This window comes from Spea bombifrons, chromosome 3 (assembly GCF_027358695.1).
Source record: "Spea bombifrons isolate aSpeBom1 chromosome 3, aSpeBom1.2.pri, whole genome shotgun sequence".
Classification (NCBI taxonomy): Eukaryota; Metazoa; Chordata; class Amphibia; order Anura; family Pelobatidae; genus Spea; species Spea bombifrons.
Window position 1 is genome coordinate 70,942,381 of NC_071089.1, and position 25,755 is coordinate 70,968,135.

Genomic DNA, 25,755 nt, shown 5'->3' on the forward strand with positions numbered 1-25,755 from the left:
TTCTTCCAGGAGCACTAATCACTTCAAATGGTATTTAAAAACTATTTTAACCAAACTGCACAGTGGAAAATAACTTGAAATGTATTTAGCATATCACAACCAGCATATTTAATCTGCGTGTGTGACACATATGAATCACGCTCAAAAAAAAGGGGGAAATCCACCAGGCAATGCTAGCCACCCAAAGGACCTTCCAAGATTTAATTAACTTAGGCTTGCAGATAGCTAGTATTATTCTGTGTCAATACTGAGCAATGAAGGTTTGGCTCTATTCTAGCTGCAGCCAATCTTCAAATATTTCTAGATTCAATCATTACAGCGTTCCAACAAAAGCATGAAGTTTTCTCATTATAATGTCCTATGCTCCGAACACCAGGCTGGCTGCCTTTGGACTGTTACACATTAAAGCTGTTTCTCGGATCCCCTTTGGATGCGACTTATATTGCCATTTTTCCTTCCCCGCTGGGATAACCTAGCTTTGAGAATATCCCGTTCTGTAGAAACCTATACATTAAGGACAGCGGTACTCTTTTTTTCTTTTCTTAACAAAGATTATGCGAACCCAAGGCATTTAAAATCCTACTCAACTGACAAGCGTGGCTAAAAATCTTGGAATAAACTTGTCCCCACTTAGAACTGGAAAAAGAAATAGTATTAGGAATTCAACACTGTTACTGCACACCGTTAGAGCACTAAATCTTCCAATCTTCCAAGACCCGTCATTAGTTATTGGCAGAATTAGGAGGGGGGGGTGAAAATATACCAATTAAAGAAAAAACTGAAGAAGGTGATTTGCAGCTGGATATTTAAAACATAATAAAAAGCTATAGAGGTCATTAAAGCAGATATGTGACAATTTACTGCAACACTCAAAAAGGAAGGCTCACGCAATACTACAGAGCCTATCAAAGTACTTCACCAGGCCAGCTGTGGCTTCCATAAAACGGATAGCAGCATTCATAAGGTTTGACAAGTGTCCCAGGGTGGAAATTTGTTAGTACACTTGCTAAGTCTTATTATTTTAACATACCCTGAACTCACAAACACTCTCCATGATCAGGGGAAATAAAGCACTGTACTTCACACATATTTTCACACACACATAGACGGACAGACGATTGGGATAATTGTGTTAGTCCAGTGGTGTAAATAAAGAGCATTACAATAAAACATTATAAATGTTTTATTTTGTTTTTATAAATACACATATACACACACATATAACATTAAATCAATAAGCCATTTTCTTCCCCAGTATGGCTTGTTATGGAATTTTTTCCATTTTTAATAAATGATTACATAAGGAACGTAAAGTTAGTTTTATACACTGTATAAGTAGTGGCAGTAGGTAGCTAGGTAGGAAAACAAAAACATAAAGAAGGAAATAAAAGTAAAAAAAAAAAAAAAAAAAAGGACTCTCATAATGCAATGCCATACCACCCACTAAAAAGTTTCTCATGTATATAAATAGGCAATAAGATATAACAATACTGAGTTCAAATATTGCCTATTTTAACTACACTAATACAGGCAATGCCAATCCCAGATTTTCCCTACAGGACTCAAAGCCGAGGATCCATGCCCTCCCCTCGGAGGATAGATATATATATATATATATATATATATATATATATATATATATATAGTTAAGAGTTAAATAAGCAAAGTTGAAGTCTTGTTTTTAACCTAAATCATCACAGTTATTATTTGGGAAAGTGAGAACAAAAGCAGAGAAATTCCTTCAATTCAACATTTTAGTATTTGGTCAAAATAGTGAGATAATTGCTCAAGGCAAACTTCTCGGAAATCAATCATTGCAATTATTTCTTGTCTACTTTAAGAGACTACTTTAGTTGTCATCACATATACTTGACATTGCAACATCAAGTCTTGTACTAAAGCTACCAAGATACAATTTCCTTAGCAGAAAGTGCCACTGTGCTTCCTTTAATCTTAAAAGAATGGGAAAGTGGTATTTTTTACTGTATTTTAGCACAAAATAAAACAAGGAATTTTCCAAAGTAGCCTGCAGCCATCCTGGTATCATTCCTCAATTGCGGTTTATTTCAAGTGAGCTCAAAAGTTTTTACACGTTTGTAAAACCGATTTTCAATGTCAAAAACATCCCAGGGTCATTACCACGAAAGGAGATGCTAAAACTGTGCAGAATGGCAGACATTCAAAGGATAGAAACAGAAGAACTATAAGAACAATAAGTGCACAACGAAAATCACATCACCTATTTTAAAATTTATGTAACCATAGAGGTGTACACATCCTTATTTTCAGTGAAAGACACTTTACGTGCCGCATGCGCAAAAGACTATGGAATACAAAGCCTAATATTGTTCCTAACGGTGCCCTAATTTACACTAAATTGAACTTAAAAAGATATAAAAAGGCTAACAATATCCATGTCCACATGCCATACATCTAATGTTCTATGCCTTTAATTAAAGTGGCAGAGTAGGCTTATCATCAACATATTAAATAAGTTTACTTTACTTTCAGATATCCCCGTCTTCCTCTGCTGTTCATTTGGGTTATTTCCCAATATACTTGGTTAGTAGAATGAAAAGGTCATTATGTTTTCAATTATGTTCTACAAAAATTGCAAAAAGGTATAGCTATGATATAACGCTCTCCTGTTTGTCATTAAATGTAATGTTGACTGCTACTATTTTGCTTAAAAAGAAAGAATCTTGAAATATGATTCCATCATCCTGCTCTACTATAATTACATAAACCTTCCAACTTCTCCAGAGCATTATTACAACTGTCTTTCTACTATATGTAAGCACTTCATTCAAGAGAAGACGGTCTTTAGCGGAGTGCAAAACCTTTTTATTAAGAAAGCTCAAACTATTCTTCTAATTTTGTATCTGAAATACTGAATCTGAGGAAATAATGTAATTCAGATACTTTACCTTAGTAAATAAAGCTTTATCTTCGAGGTTAGATTCTCACAAGCACACTCTCACTTCTTATATTTTATTATTGAAATGCAACACTTTTCCCAATTTTATCCCATCCCTTGTGAAACAGATTTTAAGATAGAAATCAAATGCACTCTCCCACACATGCAAACCTTTGGACGTCACCAGAATCTGAGATGACGATGGACGATGGAGGTTTGAATGTAGAGAACCAGTCCAGATCATCAGATTGTACCCATACTAGTGTAATATTAATAGTCAGAACTAAGTGATTTAAGGCAGGAATGGCATTTTACAACTCTGGGAACTGTGGGTTTTTTTATTGAGCTATCCACAATATTTTTATAAGAAAATAGAACACTACAGGAATATGTATAAAAATTAATTCTGGTTCGATAGCGATTTATATGGAATGACATTCTGTGCACCCATGTGTGTAGGCGATTTGGCTTCACATATGGGGACAGGATCTTGCAGGATATATAATGATGATATATATGATGTTGGGGGGGTAGCACACATGAAGGTAGAGCTTTGGTACAAAAAAATAAAATGCCTAAAGAACATATAAAAATCGGAGCGCGAGGTTTGATACACACATAGACATTAAAAAAACGATTAAAACTCATCAACGACTTAGCAGGAATAATAATAATTATTTATTTAATAGACTACTGGCATATACTCCAATTCACTTGTATAACGGTTAGAAACCAGCAGTTCGCTCCTCCAATGAGATGTCTACACTTTGACTAGCATCTGATTTCCAGCAAGTTAATTGTTTTTCCACATAATACATTTTGTCCAGGTGATAAGTATGTGCTATAAAAACACGAGCATAAAAATGAAGGCAAGACACACAGAGCAGGGAGGAGGTGAAGGTAATATTTACTGCATATAAATCCCTGGCATTTGAGCTCAATAATTAATTCCTCACCCAAGCGACCAGAGAAAACTGTGATTGCATGCATATTTTGCCCTGTAAATGAAGTGAGGCACGGCTGGGGAAAATGCTAAACACTTAGCTTCCCATGCCTCTAATTACTAATGCAATAACAAGTGCTAACCTTTAACATCGCAGTAGGAAAAGAAAATGCAGGGTAGGGATAAATCTGGTCCGCTCAGCCCATTCATAATTCTGCAAACACCGTGGACTACTGTATCATGTACATATGCGATGGCTGCGTGGGAGTAATGCGGTTTCTTCCAGGCCAGACAGAAATTGTGTGTTACATTTTACTTGGTTCAAATAGTTTATTTTTATAATGAAGAAGAAGAAAAAATGAACACCGCCTTGAAATGCTTGAGGACTTACATCAAATTTATTTCCTGGGGTGTATAACAATAAATGGTTTAAATATTTTAGGGTAAGTGCCAACTTATTATGCATCCATCCAGTGCACTACTAGCTTTCATTTATATGATTTTTTTTTTAAAACAAGATAAAAAAGGAAAGTTAGGATAAAACCCAACCACCATGTTCTGTATATGTATTTTAAGAGGTATACTGCTTAGGACGTGGAGGATAGTGGTAGTGTACATTTGCAGCCTGATATAACAGAAGATAAGGCCAAGTGGCCAATGAACTCTGTATTCTCTTATTTTTATTGTGGGGTCAATTCTAAGCCTAAAGCAGAAAGCTGCATGTCAACTATGCTGATGATGCTTCATCAAATAATTACTCATGAGAAACTGCTGAAAAACAAAAAGAAGTCTAAATATTTAATTGTATAAATCATAAAAGGGTGTGAGTGCTCGATATCTGGACAACATGCTTCTCACTTCTGTCCTCTGTGGGATATTATTTAGATATGTTATCACATACCATGGCTTCAATAAAATAACACTGTGGTCTACAACCAAACATCTCAGCTGTTGCGCAGCTGATGGCCAAGACACAGCATCTGCCTTATTGCTAGACCAATCTGAGGAGGAAGGCTTTTGGGCTGCTCTACATAAGTCCACCACTAATATTAGGCTCTGTTTATCAAAGCATAGTGAGTTGTGGTTTTAACCTTGGCTGTATATAATAAAGGGTCAATCCCAGTAGGCTTCCGTTGCAGGAAGACCTTGCCTGGCCCCATATAAGGTTTAGTTAAATCGCTTTTCTTCAAAATCTCCTCCACCCATTGAACTATACATTATGCAAGGCCAGCTGGGCTTCATGCAGGACAACCAAGCCATAATAGACAGTGCACACATTATATATAATCAACATGTACAAATAAATATATGTATCAAGAGTTATTAAATACTATCGATGGAAAAGACATTTATAGATGACAGCTACTGAGATTAGAGACAGGTGGAAAAAAAAGAAAGAAAAGAAACACAACAAAAGCAAAACAACTATGTCGAGCCCATATGGACAACAGAATACAGTACACTTAACTGTATGTTTTAAAATTTACAATTAAAAAAAACAACATTATTGATAAATTAAAAATACATAATATATAGATAAGCCCGACAATGAAGAACACACACAAGTGGTCTATTTCAGAAAACACAAATTCCTATATATTGACAGTATAAAGGTTTGCTCTATTCCAGGGGTGTCCAACCTGCGGCCCTCCAGCTGCTGGAGGACTATATCTCCCATACTCCTCAGCCAGCCCCTTAGCTGAAAGAGCATTATGGGAGATGTAGTAATCCAGCATCTGGAGGGCCGCAGGTCGGACACCCCTGCTCTATTCCATTACTTTCCACAAATATTGGAAAATGTAGAAGCCTCTGGTATCTTGGTAAATGTAAAGTGCATTACTCCAACTGTATAAATCTCAATTTGTATGATTTACAGGAAACATTTTACCAGTGCCTTTAAGTTTGCTTGGGCACCGATTCTGCTTTCTATGTAGAGCTAAGGTGGCGGATGGACAAAGCCAGACAGGGCAGATGGTTTAGGAGGAGCATATGAAGGAAAAGCAAAAACTCATACATAGAGGGTTAGATCATTTATAACTGCAAAATATTAGAAATTAAAGATTTACGGAATTCAATGAACATATTCATGTGGATTAAATAGCACAGACGGGTATGTGGTAAAGCCAAGTTACAGTTAACTCCTTACTATCCAAAAGTGATTGTGTACCAGTTAAACATACTAGAAACTATTAAAAAAACAAGTCTAAATAGAGTTTCTTTAAACCATAAAAATATACATGCCTTGGATTGTATAAAACACATATATAAGAAACAGGCATTAGAAACATATTTCTTGGTTTTCTTAGTGACAATCCCTTATTATTGTCATGTTCAGATCGTATACCATAGAGGAACATTATTTTGCCACAATGTAATAGCACAGAAAATGTAGGTTTTTTCCGTTGAGATTGCAATATTGTACTCGGAACACAGAAAAGTGATAACAATTTAGAATATGCCATCATATTCTGCAGTGCTGTACAGTGGATAAAGAGGGCATAACATGTAGTGTGTCACATAACAATCAGGAAGGAGAATTTGAAAAGAGCCAGGCTCAAACAAGCTTCAAAAATTAATTAATTTAACTATGAAACAGAGTTTAGTGTCCCTGGGACTACTACAATAGATGATTGGTTTGGAGAGATACAGCGCAGTGACAGCCCAGGTTATGGTTTGGCTGGGTCAACACACACATCTATACATCTATATATCTATATATATTACACACATGCACCTTCATACATAAGTACACACAGACACCAAATTAGACAAGCATTATCACATAGACCAACTCTTATTCTATATATCTCCATGCTTCTTGCATCTGCTGGCTCTGATCCATCAGGTTCCACTGTCTCTGTGATACAGAACATTGCAATCCAACCATCTTAAATACATAGCTTCAAAAAGAAGGTGCGCGTATGAGTAAAATTTGTAGGATTTATTACGCAGCTGCAATGGATGAAAAAATAAATAAATAATCCATTGCTTATTCACAAGCCAGATGATGCTCGTAGACTTTAATCTAAGAAAAAGGAAACAAAATATGAGTTCTATTATTTTTCCCCTGACAGCCCAGATTCTAAAAGGGGCAGCCAAAGGACAAGCTGTTGGGGCTGATTATTGCACTGTGTTATTACAATTAGTTTTCCATGGATATAAAATATAAATGTAAAGATTTCCTGAAGACGAAAATTATCATACATGTTTATGTAAGGTGACCAAATGGCCAGGAATGCTTATAAAAGTTACATTAAACAATGGAGCAGTTATTTGGCCCAGATTTATGCATTTTCCAACCGCATCACAGGTTATAAGGTACGTCAAAGTAACAATTTACAAAGACATTAGTAACAGTATCCTGTCTGTCCTTATTGCTAAGCCTGCTCATCTCTGACATCACGGGAGTGTTACCTTTAAGCTCTTCTAATAAAACTCATCACACCTATCACGCAGAACACCTTACTCAATTCACACTCACCGGACATCAATGCGTAAATGTGTAAAGATCTGCTGTTTCACATGCATGAGCATGGAACGGCAGGCTACTGGAGTTCACACTGCTGTGATACTGTGATACACAGGAGAGGGCTTTGAATGACAGGACTCTGTTGCTAGGCAACTGTATCTCAAATGTTTTTAACAATTTTTAAGAGGCAGGGAGCATTAAAGAGCAAAAATGATAGCTTTCTTTTACTTCTGTCTACCTGATGCAGAACTTATCTGAGGATATTTTAAAAGGCATCCTATGTTGAACAGTTTCTTTAAGCGTAAAATTACAAACCGTTCACAACTCTGAAAGAAATCTTGATTTCAACGGGAATCCACCATAGCTTCCGTGTCACTGACTAGCTAATTCAAGCAATTGATTGGTGGTGAAAATCATTGGCTCCAAGTATTATTTTTTTTTTACATTTTAAACAATGCATATCTAAAACTACTCAACATATTTTAATATGCATTCTTCTTTGGTGAGGCTTTCCGGGACAGTAATCTGTAATGTAAAGTCCCATTTCTTGTGTTAATGGCACCTTAATGTTGCTGGAGATGAGAGTGTGAGAGAGATTAGGTTAAGCAGTGAGTGTGAGGTTGATGCCCCATACCTGTCTACATTTTATTTGAAACTAAGTGCCACTTGAAAGAAATGTTACCCCTTTGCATGTTTTCGCAGAAAGAAAAAGCAAAACAAACTCTGGAAAAACCTCAGACAATGTAGAGAAAACATCACATATTAACATGAAATAATTTTCAAATTATATAAGGATTGGTAATTATTTCTAATAAACGCACTTGGCAAAATCAAAATGTTATTTTAAAAAGTGTGTTTTCATAGAAGAATGAAATTTATAAAAATGGAAAGGTATTAATCACTAAAAAAAAAAACAATGGCTTTGTATAAAAAAAAAGTTGACAAAATGCAAACATAATGCACTCTGCCACAGAATGATGTAGAGAAGCTCAGGAGGATATAGTTAAATAATATTTTAATAGTGATGATTATGGTTCCCAACACAGAGAAGGTTATCATTAAGAAGTGCAGGATGGATTATACCACTCAGGGGATCCCACTGTGGGAGATATTACATTTTGCTGAGGAGTTGTAGGACTAAGTGTTTGCACATTAGTAACTCTGCATCCCGATAGAAAGAAGCAAATTCACTAGTTTCAGCCAGCCTGTGATGTACTGTCCCCATTATCACTCTATGAACAAAAGTATGTGGAGACCTATGTGAGCATTTTGGAGATCCCATTCCAAAACCATGGGGAATTATTATGGTCTTGGGCTCCTATGGTGGCTATAACAGCCTCCACTCTTCTGGGACGGCTTTCCACAATATTTTGGTATGTGTCTGTGGGAATTTGTGCCCAATCAGCCAAAGGAGCATCTGTGTGGTCAGGCACAGATTGTCTAACTTACTTTGTATGCTGTAGTATTAGCATTACCCTTCACTAGAATAAAGGGACCTAGTCCAAACAGATAAGCAGCCCCAGACCATTATACTTCATCCACCAAACTTTACAAATCCACACAATTCTCCTGGCATCCGCCAAACCCAGATTTGTCCATCAGACTTCTGGATAGTGAGGTGCCATTCATCATGCCAAAAAATGTGGTTTCACTGCTTCAGAGCCTAGTGGCTGTGTTCTCTACACCACCATATCTGACTCTTGGTGTTGCACAGTGACCTACGGCTTGCACGCAGCTGCTTGGCCAATTCATGAAGCTCCCAATGCACGGTACTTGTGCTGATGTTGGTTCCAGTTGGTTGACAGTTTGGAACTCTAGTGAGTGATGCTACAGAGAACAGGTGATTTTTATGTGCTTCATCACTTCGCAGTCCTGCTCTGTGAGTGTACGTGGTCCTAAGCTTCTATGGCTGGGGCTATGAAACTTTTCACCCCAAGGGTTATGCACCATAGGCACAAAATTAACACAAATATTAATAATGTTTCATTATGTGTCTGCTTCTATATCATCCTCCTCCAGGTATCTCATCCACTTGGCAATAGTGGAAATCACATGTAAAGAAACACAATAAAAAATGTTACAGTGTACACCACCAAGAACCATTCTTATAAAGAAATACATAAGGCACTTAAAACACTGAGTCCACTGTGCAGCTGTGACTGCTGTAAAGAGAAGGTGTGAAGTCTCCTAACTACTGACAGGGTTTAAAGGGGAGTGAGATTTTAGAAAGTGAGGTGTTAAATGTAATTTAATTAATTTTAATACAAACTCAGTAAAGGCTTTTAAGCACAGTGGAAGATGATGAAACAATAATAATCACAGTAATTTAACTTAAAGAATACAAATCAAAATATTTGAAATTTGAAGTTTTATGCATACTCATTCAAGGGGGATAACAGGTCACTTTGTTGTCTGAAATATAAATCAATGTGAAAGCATTCTTTTTTTTTTCCTGTAACAGTAGTGATTCAAACATTGCCTTTACACTGTGTGGAAAGTATTACCGTTTTATATAAATGTATGGTATATTAGCTTGACTTCTACATTTCTGTATGAGATCATCACTGGAAAAGTAGTTAAGAACTGGTCAACATCACAATGCCCAGTGCCAAATGCCATGGTATACCGGTATCGAGAACAGAAAGAAAAAGTTTTCAATAAAAAATATGTATTCCCTCTATGAGTTTGGTATCACCGCAAACTATGCAAATTGAATGTGAGAAGCCAGGCTGGGTAGTAAACATGTAATTACCAATACTAAATGGAACGGAAATGTTTGAAGACGGAATGATTCCCAATAGTTTAATTGCATATATCAATATATAAATTAAAAACAGGCTGACAACATAAAATAAAGAGCCGCAAGAGCAACAGGACTTGAAATTAAACAGCTGCTTTCAGTTTTGCATAAATGAAAAGTATTTCTGGACTACTAAAACCCATTGGTGCAAAAATAATATTTTAAAAAGCCCAGAATTTTACACAGTAAAGTTATTTGTAAATAGAAAGGAATCCAAATGTAACTTTTTCTGTATGGTACATGCTTTTCCTCTTTTGAAACTTTCACATTGCTTATTTCAAGCAAATTTGATCAATGGTAATGCTCCGCTAACCAACTGTAGCCCATGTGCTGAGAACAATGGATCCCACGTAATGGGTTGCCATTAATGTATGTGACCTAGCATCATGGGAGAACCTAAAGCATCTGAGTCTCTTTAAAAACAGTTTTTGTACCTTGAAATAGAGCAGCAAAACCAAAAAAAAAAGACTTAAAATCTACATTTATTCAAAAATCTATTAAAATAAAATTAATTTTGAAAGTGTTGGGAAATTAAATTGCCCCTGTTGTGGGCTATAATCAAGGGGACCAAAAATTATAATTGCAAAATAAAGTCCACTAAGGGCTCAACAAAATTAACTAAGCACTCTCCATTAGAATCACAAGGCAGCATCCCAGCATTCCCAATAATTATTACGCGATTATCCCTTTAACAGACTAAAAAGAACCCTAACCAAGAGCGGTAAAATATTAATTGTTTAAAGCAACCCAACGGTGTTTCGCTGAGACGTAGCTCAGCTTCGTCAGGGATATAATGAAAACTGCTGGCTCCTCACACCAGATATTTAGAGACCAAAACATCCTCTCATTGGTTGCATTACACAGTAATATTCCTCATGAGGTCGGAACAATTTATCCGCAAGCATTCTTAAAAATCTGTGTGTAATTGTACCTAGAATTGAGGCGGTTTTCAAGGCAAAGGGTGGTCACAAGAAATATTTGATTTAGCTTTTTATTTTGTTCACTCATTTTGATAAATAAACTATTTTTGATAGCATTCTTGCTTTATAAGATTTTTCACACCTTGCCCATTGCTTTCCTAATAGTAAGTGAAAGGGCTGTGGTCCACGTATTCTGATATGCACAGAAGAGACGGTTTTGAAGAATGTGAGTACTTGCTAATAACTGCACCATACCTATTTTGAGCAAAAGGATCTCACTGTATGGATGGAACAAATATACGGAAACTAACCATGCACTCCTACTGGACTCCTCATTGAGGCCTTATTACTTCCACATGTATTTCAGAAAAAAAAAGAAAAGAAAAATCAACCACGATCGCTAACAGTTTGGCTCTCAGATCATAACCTTAATCCAGCAAAAATTTCGTTTTACTTTTTTCCCCTCCATAGAGCACATTCATAGAAGACATCTAACATCTCACTGTATTTGTCAGACCACAAAAGAATGACCAAATTACAAAGTAATAAAATACTTGAATAAAATATTTATATTGTTTATGAGATTATGGTTTATATTTTGATGGGCCTAAATGCAGTGCACACTTTGTTTGTTTAAACTAATATGTTTTCAATTACAATTACTCAAAAGGAGGATTAGCTTAAGCCCTGAGAAAATGTGCGTCTGTAAATGTATTTGCGTTAAAAAAAAATGTAATCACGTTAGTACACTACACACAAAAGCACATCCTGTATCTCGACAATACATTACAGCCGGCTGTTTATTTGGCATTTGTATATGCTAGAAAAATGATGTTTTTTAATGAGAGTCAATCACTGGGTGAATGTAAAAGTAATTTAGGCATATGATTAATTGTTGTATTTTATAGCATGTGGACTCTGTAGTATGGAACGATCATTAATAAAGGATATAAAAACCTTCTGCATGGAGTAGTGATGCGTAAGCAGTCTGAGATAAGGAACCCCTGCATGGTGGGCATGTACCTCTACATTTAAACCAGCAGAGTCCCATATGACAAAGCCAACAGCCCAAAGTCCATCCCTTGTGCAAGCTAAAGCAGAGAAAAACTAAGACTGGATGCTTCAAATATTTTGGTGGTTAAATCTTTTATTCTATTGTAGCTTCGGGACTATAAAAAACACCTGACATTTTGTGAAAATAAGGTGAAACATTGAATATCCATGCAGTAGCAGTTCTTGATGATGCCTTCTTGATTTAAATGACAGATTAACAGTACTTTACAGTAGATTTATTATATTTAAGCCCAGAGAAGTACAATGCACAATCTTTTATTGGTTAGTATAAAATTCAACTTTGACGTCTTAATGGAAAAGCAAAGTAAATATACCGTATGCTACAAATATAATTTGTTTTCAATACGTTCTTCATTCCAGCAAATCATTTTCGTCACAGTAGTGTAAATTTTATAATGTTTAACATAAACAAAAGTAGTAAAGAAGTAAAACAAAAGACATGCTCTTTAGCGTTCAAAATTGTGAATTATATTAAGTATTACAATTGCTCCGATTGGCCTTAGCAAAGAATTACTAAAATGACAATCCATAACACTAGATTAAAATGAATACACCATACAAACTATTTAACAAACAAGAGAAATCATGTCTACGGAAAGTTTCCGCAACACATGGCACGCATAAAAATGCAAGTGCCTTGTGCAGTCTTGATTACATTGTAGACCACCCCAGTGTATTGTTCCACATGGACCCCTCACATTGGCTCATAATTATCAGTGCCATAATTTCAACAAGAATGCATAGAAAAAGCTTAAATATTTAAGTTAAATTATGAAAGTTGTTAAATAACATAAAAAACACAACCAAATAAAAACTTCTATGGTAAAAGACTAAGCCTTGGGGAGCATACTTGGAACATGCCTATCCTATGCCTATCCCATGCATGTTCTGATTCCCTTCCCGTATTAGCCTCTTATTTCTTCTTGGAGGCCATTCCACTTATCTACCACCCTCTTAGTAAAATACATTACTGTAAACCTCTGACTTTCCTCTCATTTTAAATAAGCCTCCCAATACTTTGTTAAATACCCTCCTTTACATATGTTCTATCACATATACTCCCTCTTCTTTCCTCCGAGAAACATATTTTAAGACCCCTAAATCTTTCCAGTTTTTTTTTTCCTGCTCATCACTTTAGTAGGCCTCCTTAAAATGTCAATATCCTTCTGGAGATGGCGTCTCCAGAGCTCTACGTAGTACGTTAGGTAAAGGTTGACCAGAGATCTGTAAAGAGTTACTACCACCTTTCTACAAATGGCTTTATCTATACAACAATTGGAAAAATAAGCAGATGGAAAAGCACATTTAAAACATAACCAACATAATCATGTCAGCAGAAATTATCCTGGGCACTTTAACAGGATTTAATAAACACAAAGACACAATTTCACAGACAGACTTACTTGTACAGTAGAACTAATTTCAGATGCGAAGCCTCCTGTCACCGGAGCTTCATGACTGATTAATAATCGTCCGGTCTTCGTCACAGACTGAAAGGAAAATAAAATCATTTAAAATGTCACGGCATATGAATTTGGGGAATTCATTTTACTTTAGATTTGATAAAACAACGTTTTAAGCGCTTCATAAAAGCATTAAACTGTGCAGTATTTAAAAAGAAAGTGATCTGTTTTAAGGCATTCATAAAGTCTTTTCATTCTTTGGGAACACATATAATCGGAATAAAAAAAATAAAAAACACAAAGACAAGTTTGTTAAAATCGAAAATGAAATACTAGAGAGACTCCAACATTAACCAAGAACTAGTGTATAGACTTTTTCTGCAACAATCCCAAAATGCATAGGAAAAAAAGGTTTTGTTTTGGTGGCATAAGCCTAAGATTTTTCATTTGGTAAAAGCCTCTTCAGCCTTTTCAGTATTTCTGCAGTTTGTTCTGTGGTTAATTGTGTTAAATAGATAACAATATATACAACCATTCTCCTAAAGATATGCGGTAAGCAGATGACTTGAGGGCTACTCTGCGTTAGTCAGACAGCTACTCCTGATCTGCAAACTACTGATAGCATGTGTTCAATATCCTACGCCTGGGATGATCGCATTCGCATTCTAAAATGCTTGTGCTGCAAGTGTATACATGCTAATGCAAGTAGGTCAACTAATCTCAATTATTTAGCAGAATAATTTTCAGGTAGCAATAACAAAAGCAGCTTCTTTCAAAGACAATCACATACAGATTTTAAGAAATCTGACGATTACTGTAGAATGACTTATAAAAAATGAAAGAAAACATTCTTAAAAGAGCATAGCATCAAGGATGGTACTGCAACACATAGCTTACGGACCCTAAATAAACAAAATAAACATGTTTTGCTAGAAACCCTTAGTTATTCACTGCCATTGTTTTGCAATAAATTAAAGTCTAGCCAATAAATCGACTAGGTATAGCGAACTAAAACCACTGCCTAAATGAGAAAAAAAAACATGTATATACTATACCACCAAAAATATGTGGACACCTGACCATCACACTTATATGAGCTTGTTGGACATCCCATTGCAAAACCCTGGGATATTAATTTGGACTTGGACCCCTTTGCAGCTATAACAGCCTCCACTCTTCTGGGAAGGCTTTCCACAAGATTTTGGTGTGTGTCTGTGGGAATTTGTGGCCATTGAGCCAAAATAGCATTTGTGAGGTCAGGCACTGATGTTGAACGAAAAGGCCTGGCTCGCAAACAACATTCCAATTCATCCAAGAGGTGTTCAGTGAGGTTGAGGTCAGGGCTCCCTCAAGTTCTTCCACACTAAACCAAAAAAACATGTCTTTATGGACCTTGCTTTGTGCACAGGGCACAGTCATTGTGGAACAAGAAATGCCCCAGACAATTATCCCTCCTCCACCAAACTTCACAGAAGGCACTATACAGTCCCATAAGTGGAATTCTCCTGGCATCAGCCAAACACAATTTTATCCATCAGACTTCCAGCATGATTCCTCAATCTAAAGAACATTATTTTCACTGCTCCAGAGTTCAGTGGCTTTACACCACTGCAGCTGACGCTTGGCATTGCGCATAGTGATCTTTGGCTAGTGCACAGCTGCTTGGACACTGAAACCCATTTAATTAAGCTGCCGACGCACAGTGCTTGTGCTGATGTTGCTTTCAGAGGCAATTTGGAACTCTAGTGAGCAATGCTACAGAGGACAGGCAATTTTTACGTGATACACATTTCAGCACTCAGTAGCCCCGCTCCGAGTGTGCATTGTATACCGCATGTGGTGGAGCTGTTGCTACTTCTAAGCGCCTCTACTTCACAATAATAATACAGTGGACCAGGACAGATCTAGCAGGGGCAGAGATTTCACTAACTGACTTGTGGCAAAGGCGGCATATGGTGACAGTGCCAAGTTTAAAGTCAATCAGCTCTTCAGCATGCTACTGCCAATGTTTGTCTATGGAGATGACTGCCTATGTGCTTGAATTTATACACGTGTTAGTAATTGCTGTGGCTGAAACATCTCAATAATTAAATGGGTGTCCACATACTATTGTTTTTTTAGTTTATTACAAATCTCTTGACTTGAACTTTGTATATAATAATAAAACAGAAAAGCATTCAGCTCAAGCCGCAGATGTGAGTTCATATCGACAAGTGTTAGTCATAGTGAAGTGACTAAGTGATTATAAAAGCATGTCATTTTAACCAAAGGGAAAAAAAGTCGATAAGACAGGGACTATTGTGCTACAGATAATACGAATACGTCCTTGGAAACATTTTTCGTGATGATCTCAGTCACACAAAAATCTACTTAAAAACATAAGGTGAATAACTAGATGTTTCGTATCAATAATTCACCAATGTATTGCAGCAAAAGTGGGACATTTTAAACATGGGGGTTATGTAAAAAAAACAAAAGGGACTGTGATAAAAGGTGCCTTATCACAATAGCAACCAACGGACAGGAACAAGCAGCAGGAGCATTTCTGGTTGCAAGGATAAGACCACTGTTTAACCACTAGAATCTCTTAATGCATAACCGACATGGTGTTTCATGGGTTAAAAAGTGTGTAGGAATACTTATAGGGACATCCCGGTGTTTCATGAAGCCTCACAAACAAAATGGGGTGGTGTCGCAAAAGTGTTTCATTAGACTTAATACACAAAGCTCTCTGAGCCAATGCTATTCAATGTTTTGAGTATGGTGCACTCATGAACAGAGATGTTAGCCAGCTCCAATGATTCCTTCAAGCATTTCCCTGCTACTCTAGGGTTTCTTTTTTACCCCATTGAGAATTTTGTGGGTGTCTACTTCTAGGGAGAATAGCCACAGTACTAAATCACACTCCATTTATCAACAATTCGTCTAACTGTGGACTGATGAACCCTTTCCATGTTTATGCAAATCAGCAATTCTTGATTGGAGGTCTTCTAAGATTTGTTTGTTTCCAAGGCATGGTTCACAACAGCTGATGCTTTTTGGGAATAGTAAACTCAAAATATTTGAGTGGTTTTTTTTTTTCAATGTCAAATTAGTTCCTAAACATCTACAATCTGGTTTCATTGATTGGACTACAGGTTTGCCGACTCCCAACTCCAATTAGCTTTTGCTGAAGTGATTAGCCTAAGGGTTCATACGTTTTCCAACACACACTGTGAATGCCTGAATGATGTGTTTCGTATGGACAAGAACAATACAATCATTTGTGCGTTGTTTGTCAAAATAGATTGTGTTTGTTCATTATCGTAATAGATCATATCTTATTTTAAGACAAATGTATACATAAATGCTGGTAAATACATAGGGTTCACTTACTTTTTTTTGCGTGTGTGTGTGTGTGTGTATGTATATACCGTATTAGTTCGGATATAGGCCGCCCCCGTATATAGGCCGCACCCTAAAAGTTTGGTGCTTTTTTAAAGAAAAAGTTTTTTTTCTTTAAAAAAGCACCAAAAAAAACATGCTGCCACTCTGTCCCCCCCCCGAGATATGCTGCCACTGTCCTCCCTCCCCGAGATATGCTGCCACTGTCCTCCCTCCCCGAGATACGCTGCCGCTGTCCTCCCTCCCCGAGATACGCTGCCGCTGTCCTCCCTCCCCGCGATACGCTGCCGCTGTCCTCCCTCCCCGAGATACGCTGCCGCTGTCCTCCCTCCCCGCGATACGCTGCCGCTGTCCTCCCTCCCCGCGATACGCTGCCGCTGTCCTCCTCTGCCCCCCCCTCCTCGACTTACCGGAGCAGACTCCCGGGTGTCTTGCGGGGCCGGCGAGGGACATCTACGCAATACGCGTATGCAACTTCCGGTACCGGTACCGGTACCGGAAGTTGCATGCGCGTATTGCGTAGATGTCTCCCGCCGGCCCCGCAAGACACCCGGGAGTCTGCTCCGGTAAGTCGGGGGTGGGCAGAGGTAAAACGCTTAGATAACCTCCCGTGCCGGCACCCCCCCCCGTGGGAAGTGCTGGCAGGGGAGGCTGTCTGAGCGTATCGGGGAGTAGGATGCAGGTCCCCTGCACCGCTGCGGGGGATCTGTATCTTAACCCCGCTGCCTGCCCGGCGCCCGGGACTGCATGGCCCGGGCGTCGGGCGCTAGACCCCGAATATAGGCCGCACCCCCACTTTAAAAACTTAAAGTGGGGGAAAAAAGTGCGGCCTATATTCGAGCCAATACGGTATATATATATATATATATATATATATATATATATATATATATATATATATATATATATATATATATATATATATATATATATATATATATATATATATCCCCAATCTACAATTTGATGTAATGTCACATGCAGTTTTGTTGTTTCATACATATAAATAGAATTAATAGTTTAGAGCTTCTTGCTCCAAGGAGAAATCCTTTTGGAGTCAAGCAGGAATTTTTTCCCCTGATGGCAGAATTCGAAGTAACTTAATTAGGGGTTTATTTTTTTACCTTCTTTTGAATCAAAAGTAGGAAGGTTAGGTAGAAGGGTTGAACTTGATGGACTTAGGTCTTTATTCAACCTTATGTACTATGTAACTATACAGTCAATAGAGGGTTTGTCCACTGCTGTGAAACGCATGTGCTAAGTATGAAAGGCTAAGTATGAATGTGGAAGCTATGTTCTGCTTTTGTATTCCAAATTACTAAACTGCATGCAACGAAAACACCATGTGTTGTGTAGGATTCTGTAGCAACATCCATACCACCTGCTGTATATATTTAAACAAGTCTATTAAAATGAACAAGGCATGAAGTACCTCGTGGCAGTATTTATTTATTTTTGGCAGAACACTGCTCAATAAATATGGCTTGCATTATTCAGCTGTCCAGGGAATTAAAAACAGATTAAATCATTATTGGTGGAAATGAACAGGCTATGAAGTTATATTACACACCTGGTAATGTACAGTTGCAAGTTTGGATAAAACCGCAAAGAAGAAACCCCCATCAGCATTACAGCAACTATTGTATAATATAAATGTTCCTCCCATTTGATGACCTTCTTACAATTTAACACTTTAACTAAACCCATTAGGTATCAGAAGGGTTTTTGTATTGGCCCTTCCCCTGATAAGAGAAAAAGTAAGCCTAAAGTTTTACTTTATTAGGGTCAATAAATGATATGAGGAGTCAAGGAGTCCTTAATCCCTCTTTCCTCAATGCTTCTGCCAGAAGCTAAGATAAGCTTCAAGAACAAAGTGCAAGTAATAGGGAGAGTTATATTGACTATAGAGTGCTAATCAAACTATTTTGTTTTAACTGTATATACTATGTAAGTGCTGAGGTGTGTATTCTGCAGGCCCTTGGCTGACAAATGTATCACGTAAAGAATACTAATCAACATTTTAAATATCCAAAGATGTTTATTGTTTTAGGGATATGGATAAAGGTTTGGCTAGGAGATGGGGCTTTACTGATACATTCAGTGGAGCACATCTCCTTGCATGTGATATATTTACCGCCAGTCAGTTTCCGTGCTGGATTGACTATGCAGGGGGAGGTCTAGTAAGAGCCCAATGTACATGCAAGGAAAGTGCTCCCTTTGATTTTTTGGGAGCACTTTCTTGCCACTCATTGGCTCCTTCAAGCATCAATCAGGGGTGCAAAACATCAGACTCCAAAGGAAACAAAAATATTTTGTTGCACTTTAAACAGTGATTAGCATAATGGGAATAGCTCATTGAAAAATAAGTGCAGACATATGTCAAGTATTCCTAGCAAAACGTTCTGAACCAGCAAGTCCACCAGCCCAAAATGCCACGAAAGGCGATTAAAACGGGATCACAGTGCTACAGCATTATCAGAATTCTTGAACCAACAATGTATTTTGTTGACAGGGGTATAATTTATAGAAACAAAGATTTATGGTGTGTTACAAAGACTTGACCAACTCAAACAGGGTCCAACAGAAAGATGAATTGCTTGGTAATGATAGTGTCCCTACTCAAATAAAACAAAGTGAAGTACACAACAGGAATGCTAAAAAACCTAAATACAAAATGTAAACACATGATTTATTTGAAGATATCTGCCTAAATCCTTCAGTCTTCTAATTATATTGTTCACGACCACATGATGCCCAGTATCTTCCGTTTCAAAAAAAAGTATAGGTTGAACTACCAAATATGATATCCAGATGCGGGCAGTCATCCACAATTTGAAAATAACGACTTAAAAAGGGAAGTTCAAATCCAAGCCATAAGTTGAATATTCCTAAAATATTTACAATTTTCTGGTAAATTTGTTTTAGGTATCCCATTTCTTGTATCTACTTATCTCCACTTATAAACCCCCCCATTAATTACACCCAAGTATGTTAAGCAAATACATGTTAGCAGATCTCTCACCTTATTGCCACCTCTGAATGTTCGAAAGAAAGAAAAAACCCAGATAAAACAGATAAAGGGAAAAGACAAACTTTTACCAGTTTCTGTTTTTTATGGCAACAACCTACCATTGCCTGTTTTTGGATCATATGTCAATTAAATGTAGCTAGCAAAAATGATGAATGAGACAAAGTTTTACATGATTAACAAATTATTTATGAAAATAGTCAGCAGTAACAAGAATAATGTTTCTCATGCAGCAGAGTAGCTGGAACAGCACCTGTATTATTCCTAGATTTATTTTCTTTAGACTTAATGTATGTAATCATATATTCATTAAGGATTGAAGCGTACTACACGTGTCTCTGAGTATTGCCTATGTGCAGTTTATGCATGCACAACAAGTCACTTGTACAGCACTCTCAGATCTATCAGTGCTAACTAAATAAAATAGTATATTTTCACTCCCCGGCTAGTCATTTTGATGTCCTGGTAAAACCTCCTTGGTAAAATGGTTATTTAAATAGCCTTTTAGAGTCACCAAACTGTTAAAAACATCTGTCTGGAAAGTTATTTTTAAGTCATGTTTGCTAATGTAGCATTTTAAAATTTTCTTTTTTGTATAGGCACTGAAATCTAACATTTGGAATACTTACTCAAGAAAAAAAAGACCAGAAGTAGAAAAATTGGACCATCTATGCCTCTCTCATGTCAACAGTTATAAATCGACTAACATCAAGAAATATCTGAGCACAAGTATTTTTCCATGAAACACAGCTGGAAATCCCGGATAACTCATGTACCACAAAGTTAAAGTCAAGAGTCAAAAGCCACGGTAGCACCTGAGCCCAGTTACGCAGAAATATTTTAAAGTAATCATTCAACTGGATGCTTTTTTTTTTTTTTTTTAAATCCATAATCTTTACAATACCTGAAAAGGCATAGAATCAGCTGCTGACGAATCTACAGGTTGAAGGATATACCTATTTAGAACATTCAAGAATGCACAGTAGACAATATTTACTGTTACCAAGCTGTTACCACAAAACTTTAGTATAAATTCCATTATTAATTGACAATCATTGTTTTCTAGTTAATAATTTGGTTTTGATTAAAATTGCTGACCTTATTTGCATGCGCCTACCCAGAATCCTTTGTGGTTGTTGCAGCACCATGAGATTTCTGAGGGAAAAACAAGCCTTATGGGCTTGTCTGGTGTCTGTAGATGAGTGTTTAATAATGCTTCTGCTACCCCCTTAGTTTTGATTAAATTAACTATTACCGTATTTGCTCGATTATAAGACGAGGTTTTCCAGAGCAAATGCTCTGAAAAATACCCCTCGTCTTATAACCGAGGTCGCCTTCTAATCAGACCTCAAAAATGTCCGCTGGGGCCAGGCTGCTTACCGGTGCTTTGGTTGCGAGCAGAGTCTCTTCTAGCAGCAGGAGAACAGGAAGCTAGCAGAGTGTCACACAATTCTGCCTCTCCCTCCTTCCTCTGGGGGCGGGGCCAGAGAAGTTGCTCGCACAGCCGGGCCCCTGCAGAAGTCTTCGAGTGAGAGATCTGCAGTTCAGGTAAGGGGGTGGGGGAGGGTTTTTGTGATTAATGTGTGAAGTATGTGTGATTAATGGAATGAATGAGTATTTAAATGTTTGTGAATGAGTGTGTGTGTGATAGCATGGATGTGTAAGGGAGGTGGTGGTGGTAGCATGGCATAGGGAGGCTGTACTCACACTCCTATCATCCCCAGGTTCCAGCATGTACTGGCTGCCTTGGCTTGATAGGAGTGTGATTGCTGTTAGCAGTTATATATACATCCAGAAATGCCTTTTAACACCCTATATGCCACTCTGCCTCATGATATGCCTTTTAACCCCCTATATGCCACTCTGGCATATAGGGGGTTAAAAGGCATATCATGGGACAGAGTGGCATATAGGAGGGTATAAGACATTTCTGGGGGCAGATGTGCATAACTGGGGGGACAGGTTGGCAAATAAAAGGAAATAAAAAAATATATATTTTTCTCAATCATAGCTTTTATTAAATATGAAAAAATTGTTTACATGAATTAATATTTACTAGTAAAACTTTTTTTCCTATAGGGTCGTCTTATATTCAGGCTTTTTGTTTTTTTCCTAAATTAATATTTAGATTTTGGGGGGTCGTCTTATAATCAGGGTCGTCTTATAATCGAGCAAATACGGTGTATCCAAAGCTATTTTAATGGCTAAAACTGCTTAACTAATTGTTTCCATTATGAATTCCCTTCCTCTGGTTGTAAGATTTAACAAATGGTAAGTAAAAAAATCAAAGGACAAGAACAGTAATGCACATTTTGACATCCTACATATAATTAATTTAAAAAATAGTAGCTTCTCCCTTCTGCCAATAGGACAGGATTCAATTGGATAATTGAAATATGAGAGTACCTGGGCATCTGGATGTCTGCAGTCTTGTTTCCTGTCCTTCAGCCACTACAGTTTTTGTATTATTTTGTCTCATCTGGTTCTTTTATTTATAGTGCCTACCAGAGTGCTTCCCTTCTGAAGAACCCGGATTGTAGCCATAGTGAATATTGGTCTCCCTGGGTTATGAAGGTACGTGTGTCTGTGTGCATATACAAATAAAGATGTCCTTGCAGTGCTTTTTGCACATAGGAAGGGTTAATCTTCTATGGCTGGTCTCCTTGTTTCTCATTGTTCCCCTCAGGCTATTTCTGCCATTATGGGGAAGTCCATGTTTCAGGGAGCTTTTGGCACTTAACAAAAGATGGAGTACTAATCTGGTTCTTCAAAGCTTCTTCAAGGCTGTGATGAGTATCAGACCTCCAGTTAAGTCCTACTCCTCAATGCTTTGAGAAGGAACTGTTAGAAAACACTGGACAGAGAACCAAAGTGTTCACATGTTTTCACCTTAATCAGTATATTGCCCTGCCCGTCTTTTACTCGCTCCTATGTCTCTGGAGGAAGACATCTGGCATAATTTGGATATCGCCTTTCAGCAATCATCACATTTATTTGTGATCCTGGTGGGTTCCAGAAGAGGCCACTCTGCATCTACCTCTACCTCTCTCTTATTTCAAGAACTTAACAGAATATGTATTCCTAAAGGACTTAGAGCTCATTCCACCCGGTCTTTGTCAACATTGTGGGCAGCTCAAGCCTTAGTAACATACTAACATTCTTACACACAAAATGGGGGCAGAGTGTGGCTCTCCAGCCCAGAGGTATGCACAGCCTAGTGTGGGTATGGGTTTGGTGGGGCTACGCTGGCATTGGGGGTCCCCTTTGGGCAGACGGCACCCCATAATGCAAGGGGCCTCTTATGTTAGGGAATACAGAGAAGGGGCTCTTCTTGTACAATTCCTCCTGGGACCAAAGCTCCTGAATCTAGGCTTGTGTCTGCTGCTTTATACTGTTTTATAGGCACATGCCTTACTGATGCATTACAAAATACAATGAAGCTAGTTCCTGCAAAATGATGTATTTCCGGTAAATACAACATAAATCACCCCAGTAAGTCAAACATTGCACCAGGTTTCAGCCACAAACTTTTACTCACAATCCTCAGACTTCTACCAACTGACCTAGACTATTAATGGTATGAAGCCATAATCAGAGATTAAAATAAAGATCTTAAGTGCTAAATATATTCTAGTGACCTAGATACCTTTCTTATCATATTAGATTAGCACAAGTATGAACAAACTGTCGTCATTGGATTTCTTGACAAAATAATAAAATATTACTTGAAGAAAAAGGGGAATAGAATCTGTGTTCTAAAATTCCTTTTGAAATTAGGAATACTTAAAATGAAACAAAACACTTCAACAGTGTATAAATTTAAGTCCATAAGGACCGTGGCTATTTTACACTACAGGACACTGGCAATTTGAGTTTTTACTATGCCTCCGTTCAACCCTAGCGTCCCTCTTTCTCATATAGTGAACCCACAAATTATATATTGTCTTTTTCAGGACAAGTAGGGTTTTCTTTTGAAACTATATAAATATGGCAAAAAAATGAAACAAAACCCAATACACAACTAGAGCCAATAGAGAAAAAAAATACCATGAACCTATATGCTTAGGATGTTTATCTATCTTAGCCATTACAGTGCAGATATTATTAGTTGAGAAAAAATGAAACTTAGGATGGCACTGTAACTTCAAAAGTAAAATACCCATGGGTGTCACACCATCTAAGAGGGATGGGATCGATATGAGGGATATATATATATATATATATATATATATATATATATATTTAATACTTTGTTTTCCCTGTGCGGTTTCCCTATACAGCAGTCAGGGAATCTTTAAGAGATCCCTCTCAGCAGCCTTATGGCAGTTCCATGCGATCATTCAGTAGGTTACAGTGGCAGAAAACCCAATTTGAGTCTATAGTGGCCCTGTATGTCATAGGTTTAGGTGGGCGTTCTTAGAATCCTTCCTTCCCTCCCACAGTTCAAGACTCAAGTGCTTAAAGGAAGTGATGCATGAAACAGGATGTGATGTCAAATGAAGGGTACATAATATAATGCCACACAGGAAATCTTTCTGTTCTTTTTTCCTCTATGGTCAGCTCCCAGCAGTGAGCTATTATCAGATGTGGATGATTTACAGCGGGTGAGATCAAAGTGTGTGGAAGAGAATAGTTATAAATATATGTATATAGAGCGAGAGATAAAAGGGGGTCGTTGTCCTGTGGGGTTTGGCTATGCGTGTGTATTTGGGATAAATGTGTTTGCTGTGTTATTACCTTATAATAAATACCTTTGAATGTAGACGAACCTTTGTGATATATTTTTATATTTGGTTTAACACTTAATGTAATGGAGTACAGTTACATGCTATCGGACAGCTCTGGGGCCAAACTTTTTGGCCCCAGCTGTCAGTGGGGAAGCCAAGCTGCCATTGCCTGATATCCCATTCACAGGCAGGGATTAAGCCTTGAAATGGCCATGACATCTTCGGTCCTTCAGTCCTAGTTTCTCTGCTGTGAAGGGGTTGTTCTGTTCCACCTAAGTAATAAAATGAATTGCACTCCCTAGTATGTCGAGAAAATAAGTATTGGCTAATCAGAAATAAGATTCTTTCATCTGAAAGCTTAATTACAGAAAACACAGAAGCATTTAAGAAAGTTTTCTTTAGCAATACTAGGAATTATGATTTAGTTATAAAACTCTGCATTTACTTAAAGTAAATTCAGCAGCGTTGATATAATAGCACCTTAAATACTTGCACTTCCTTGTAATTTATACTCAGATTTGTCATCTGTGGATTTACGCTATAAACACTATACATTTACAATAAAAACAACACACAAAAAGCTTCCATAATCATGCCTAGAAGAAATGACAAAACACATACCAAACCCAAGTCACAGCAGCTACGGTTCATGGCAGTTACTCTTTAGGACAACAGATGTTAGTAGTAAAATTAGAAAATGAAAAGAACAATTATTTATTTTGTATTTTAACAAATATTTGAGGAACAAATACATTTTGCCTGACCACAGCCAGGTTACAGGAGTACAGCCAGCTGTGATAGATCTCAACCAGTCAAGATTACACTGAATGTATAGCAGAGATGAGGAAGACTGGAATGAATGCTAAAACCATACTCACTAGTAAGCAATTCAATTTCCTGGTCCCATAGTCCGCATGTGCCTGCGTGATCTTCTGCATGTGCCTGCGTGGGGTAGTGCAGGGGACAGGACTCTCTGTCTCAATTATACTTATTTGAAGACTGGCTTAGGCTATATCTATATAGATATCTATATCTCTATATCTATATCTATATATTACATACCTACACACACACACACACACACACACAT

The 25,755-nt window shown here is 37.4% G+C and overlaps 1 protein-coding gene across 1 annotated transcript in view; it reads right to left on the reverse strand.

Annotated features, from left to right (window-relative positions):
* BCKDHB (branched chain keto acid dehydrogenase E1 subunit beta) overlaps window positions 1-25,755 on the reverse strand; it is an 86,120-nt gene that overhangs the window by 14,005 nt on the left and 46,360 nt on the right. The window contains exon 9 of the mRNA XM_053458758.1: window positions 13,527-13,613. Coding sequence (XP_053314733.1) covers window positions 13,527-13,613 — 87 coding nt within the window. The remainder of the gene's footprint in view (window positions 1-13,526; window positions 13,614-25,755) is intronic.